At 31.5% G+C, this 5,557-nt stretch overlaps 1 protein-coding gene across 9 annotated transcripts in view; it reads left to right on the forward strand.

Annotated features, from left to right (window-relative positions):
* The window catches only part of LOC117170590, a 267,116-nt gene that overhangs the window by 160,351 nt on the left and 101,208 nt on the right, over positions 1 to 5,557 (forward strand). Inside the window, exon 18 of one of the 9 annotated variants that reach the window (XM_033357453.1) lies at positions 1,300 to 1,357. The exons of the other annotated variants lie outside the window; for them this stretch is intronic. Within the exon in view, the coding sequence (XP_033213344.1) occupies positions 1,300 to 1,321 (22 nt within the window). The 3' untranslated portion in view covers positions 1,322 to 1,357. Of the gene's footprint in view, positions 1 to 1,299; positions 1,358 to 5,557 lie in introns of those variants that run through there. 9 annotated transcript variants of the gene reach the window in all.

Raw genomic sequence — 5,557 nt, forward strand, 5'->3', positions numbered from 1 at the left:
ACCTATCTCACGGTTGTGAGACGTGGTTATGGCTGAAATTTTACCGCGATTTCGCTGGAAGCGGGTGCAATTTTTCAGATCAGCACCCGCTCCCGGCGAAATTCTGCGGTTGTCCTTATGACAAATTTTTAATTATATATATAAGAATTATACATTAGAAAAATAAAATTGTGATAGATAATCAGTAGGAACAGTTACCGGATCAGAAACCGATTCTCTATTGACGTCGCTGCACGAAGGACTGGTGTACAAATATGTGGACAAACGTAAATTATTTTGCAACTACATAAGTTTTACTTTTTCATATTGGCCTTGTTTTATATGTTTCTCCTGCTCAAGCACTACCAAAATTTTATCATATCTTTCAAATAAATATTTTTTATAGCACTTTTTGTTAATTAAAGTACGCGACACATTTTGCTTTCTTCCGATTTCAATTATGACAGACAAACATTAATTTTTAATTAAAGAAAGTGATTGATCTTCGTAGTATTTTATCTGGAGAAGCTAATGCTGCCTGTGGTTTTATAAAAAAATTAGGGCACGTCACAATTGCAAATTCAATATCTGTCCACATATTTAGACATCGGTCAGAAGAGGTTAAGTGTTTCAAATTATATTCTCCTTTTATAGTACGATAAATTGATATCGGGGTATACTGGATATTTTATACAAAATATTATGCAAAAATACCAGACAAAAAACCTGCGGGAGAGATTTGAAGTGATATTTGAAATCCTCAAATATAACATCATGAACACTTTTCTTGATTATTATATGGTTCAGCTCAATATAAATGATATCTGAGAGTCTAAAATATTCAGCAAATTTGATAATATTATTTAGCTATTTTTTTTTAATTTGTAGTTTGAGGCAGGTGTATTACGAAACTTTTCGGGTGCATTATTTATAATTCCTGAACAAAGTCGCTTAAAATTTGGAAACTAAATTAAATTATGCTTAGAAATAAAAACTTCAGCGAGATATTTTTAGAAGAAATGTATTAATAAAATAAAATGTGGAAAATAGCCGGTATTTAAAATGGTAATATTTTTAACAACCATACAGAAGATTCTCAAATGTAGATACATTTTTTAATAAAAAAACTATCGTGAAAGACAAATATAAAATAAAACTACTATAATAAGAGGTCTTATTCTTCGGTGAAATGAGAGTAATGGAAAAATCCTCTATAAGTATCACTATATACTAGTCCTCTAGAAAAGAAGCACTCAACAAGATAAACTGTTTCTCCCTTCGTAAGGTCGCTCATCTTAACTCAAACGTTCTTGCTTCCAGGGAGGCTAGAATAAAACTTTAGGATCTCAGGCATGCTACATTCAATAGTACAGCCGGTACTTAAATTGTAGAGGAGGAAATGTGAATTTAGTGTGAGCAAGTCCTTTTGGGAAGCCCCGTACATCTCGTCTTTCATTTTCGTTTCTTAGATAATGACGAAACAAGGATAAAAGCATCTTTTCAACCGATTTCCAAGTTTCACCAGCAGACAATGATGGCGCATATGCAATACAACCGTACTGGTCTTGTTTCCAGGAAGTTACCAAGGTTTCTGACTCATCATGATGTCCCTCGTGCAAAAAATCATTTTTTCGTTTCTTTTTCATCTTAGTTTCTAATCTTTATTGCACTGCATTGTGTATTTTTGCCACTAATTCTGTCACCAATTATATCGCTTACTGATTTTGGAAACATTTCAGCTAAACGAACAGCAAATGGCTGTTCTGCTTTTCTGATAGTGTTTTGTATAACTTCTATTAAGTAATTTGCAATATTGACAACCAATCTGCACCTATCGTCTGGGTAGAATAGTCTCTCCTGTCTAATTCATATAATGCGGGTTTAACGACTGGAAAATAAGTCAAATATTACTTTTCAAATGATCAATTTTCAACCAAGAAGATTATTTTTTCATAAAAATAACAATTTTTAACAAAACACAAGAATTTTAAACCAAAAAGGTAAATTATCAAATAAAAAATATAAAATTTTAACAAAATTAATGAGTTTTCAAAAAAAGAATGAAATTTTTAACCATAGAAAAAAGTTTTTAACTAAAATGAAGAAAATTAAGCTATAAAAATGAATTTTTAAGAACGTAGTTAAACTTTCAATTATTTAGTTGAGTTTGAAATAAAAAAGGATGATGATTTATGGTTAATTTGAATCATTTATTAAAATGTAGGAATTTAATGAAAATTTTTATTTTAGACATAATTTTACTACAGGGTGCGCCATCTGAATATGGTCGATGGAAATATTAATTAACTAGAACAATTCTCAATAGATTTTGAAAAACTATTTATTTTGATCAAATTTGAAGGTTTACAATTTTTTCCATTCAGTTTCCAAAACAACGTCGAACAAATGACCACCTTTATTGCGGATACGAAATTCAGGTTTTTTTCTGGCGTTTTCCATGACATTTTCCAGCATCTCGGGTGATATCGCAGTGATTTCGGCTCGAATATTGTCCTTAGGCTCGTCTAAAGTGTTCGGATTGTTGGCATAGACTTGGCTTTTCAAAAATCCCCACAAGAAAAAGTCCGGTGCCGTTAAATCGGGCGATCTAGGTGGCTAGTCAATATAAACAACTGAACGATTACATTTAATGAACATTGTCACTATTTCCGCGCGTTCTGTGGAAGTGAACCGATTCTTGGTTAAAATTGTAATGCAATAATCTTTCCAAAATATGTTCGAAGACGCCAATCGGTTGAAATCTGTCAAAGTTATTCAATATTTCCATCGACCAGATTTATCAATCAAAGAATGCTTGATTTATTTAATCAGTCCAATTATGACTGATTTAAATTTAGAGTGTAAAATTTTAAAGAAAAAAATATTTTTTTAAGAATGTCTTACTAAAACGCCTACAGTTATTATTTCCAATATTCCTAAGGTCAGCATCTGGTAGTAAATTGTATCTGTATAATAAACAGACGAGTCTTCAGACAAAATCAGTAAAGTAAGTGGATCGTCTGCTTTCTCAGCTAACTCTAATAAAATGTCAACTTTGTCGATTTCTATACCGTCCATTTATTTTAAAAGCTATTTTAAACATTGTATTAAAATCGAGTAATTTTTAATGATTACTATTAATTGTACTTTGTAAATAGTTTTATAAAAGTTACTGGCCACAGTTTATTCGAAAAGAGAAAATGTGCAACACCTGGTAGTTTCCATTTCGAAGATCAAACTTTTTTTGAGCTTCAGGTAGAACCTGCTCGATGGTGAAGCTTCTCGCAAATTTGTTTATATTTCCATCTGGAGAAATGGTCTTGAATACGGACAGCATATCCCACACTCTCATCAAACGTCCGAGTTTTCTAATTAAGTAAGGTTAGTGCCACATATAGTGATGCTTTTGTCGAAGATTCATATCAGGGAACTGTGTCACTGTGAATGACAGTTATACGTCAATAGTTTTCTGCAGCTATAGCAAACATGATTTATGAATAGCAGGCTCACAAATTATTTCAGTTTCCTCAGCTAGCAGAAGATCTAGATACCAAACTGGATCATTCATATCCTTAACTTTATTCTTATTTAGCAAATGAAAAAATCTCAAAAACTGAAATATGTGAATGACTCCACACGCTAACTTTGTTTTCTTTTTAGAAATTTTACTTGTTTTATCTCTTCTGTCTTGCTTGGAAGAAGGCAAAGATTCTATTTGGTTAGTTAGATTAACAGGTGTAAACTATACCTTCTTTACGAGTTCAAGTACGCACACTTTAAGATCATAAGCGACTAAGCCTTCAAATAGATCGTGACCCATACAAGAAGCTAATCCGGGATTACTTAGATGCATTCATTTATGATTACCTATACCCAATGGAATAAATATTTTGTAAATATTTGAAGCACATTATGTAACCTTGAAGTCGCAAAAATTCTAATGATAAAAAATTTGCCGCTTATTTTATATTTATATTTTCAAGTGTATAGTTATATTTGATTGTCATAATATATTTTCTTTTTTGTGAAATCTTTCACGTCCAAGAACCAACATTAGGGTGGATAGAAAACAACTAAAATTGTTGTTCGCCTCTATCATATAAGTCTGATTAATTCGAATAATTTGACGTTTCGTGAACCCTCTGTCCTCCTCATCAGGCGAATGAGTTATAATAGATTCATATCAATTTGATATTATAGTAACAACCATTGTTTTTGGATTAGAACAAATTTTTTGTTATAAATGTACATGATAAGACTAAGAAGTTTAAATTTAGAATAGAAACTTTTGTAAGTTATAACATTGTAACCATTATTAAAAAACAATTTTGTAATAATAAGTAGATCTGATTTGACTATAGACGATATAGACCTCAGTAACATAAGTGATGTTCAAAATGTGATTTAAAAAGTTGTAGAATGTAAAAAATAAAGAGTGGAACAACAATTTTCATTATTTTCTTTCTATATCAATTTTTTCTGTTTATAGTAGAAATCTTTCTATTTAATTACCTTTTGCATCAGAATATCGCGCAATGAAAAGGTTTTTTAAGAGTGGGGATTCATGGCATACAATTTAAAATCCTTTATTCTATACTTTTATATTAATTTTTTAAACATATGCTTAAAGATTTATTTAAGAAGTCTTAAACCCCGATAGAAATAAGGGTACTTCACTTCTCTATAAAGTGGACGCAATGAAACAGCATTTAGTACTTTTTTAAAAATAATTTAATCAACATTTAAGTCACATAGCCTAAAATATTTATGAAATTACAAGAAGCAAATCGACTTTCAATTATTAATTGCTCGTGAAAAACTAGTGTTTCGTGCTTTATCTCTCTAAGAACATAATTTTATAATGTTTTTGACTGTGTCTAGGCTCCAAGAAAAATTTAATGACTTGTAAAATGGGATGGACTAATCGTCCCGAAAATTCGGGACGGCTAGCCAAGTTTATTCAAGATATTTGACTACTCATCCTGAATTCCGGGGCGACAAGACATTCTAATATTATTACCAATTTTACATGATGTTTTTTAAAGTTCCATAATTATTATCACACATTGTACACGTATTGAGATCTGTGATAGAAAATTTAATTCACACTATATCGGACTAACATCTGTATGCTTTTGTAGGTTATGTTTATAAAAACAAGTATCGAAAAGTTTTCATACACGTTCGCCCGACTTATTATAGTAATATAACTTTAAAGTACCTTTTGTTTTTCTTCTCTATAAAGCTGTTGAATACAGCGTGTCCCAACCAGTGATCCCAGATCTGAAACGAGACGTGGTCCAATACTATAACACGTCTATGTCCGTGTGAATATGGTAGGAGACGATATAAATGCCTGGGTTGCGCGCGCAACCCATTTCTCCTCTTCTGAATTTGAAAACTCGAAGGTGCACGATTGCCTTTCGGAACACTTCAGCGGTTCTATTTATATCTCTATTTGCTTCGAAATAAAATGAAGAGATTGGGATTTTAATATTTCCAGATTTCGATGCTGGCCTGGCGTTTCTCATGATTTGAATACTTCGCGCGCCTCTTTAATGCGTGTATTTTGAGGTTA

This window comes from Belonocnema kinseyi, chromosome 4 (genome assembly GCF_010883055.1).
Source record: "Belonocnema kinseyi isolate 2016_QV_RU_SX_M_011 chromosome 4, B_treatae_v1, whole genome shotgun sequence".
In the NCBI taxonomy this organism is placed as follows: Eukaryota; Metazoa; Arthropoda; class Insecta; order Hymenoptera; family Cynipidae; genus Belonocnema; species Belonocnema kinseyi.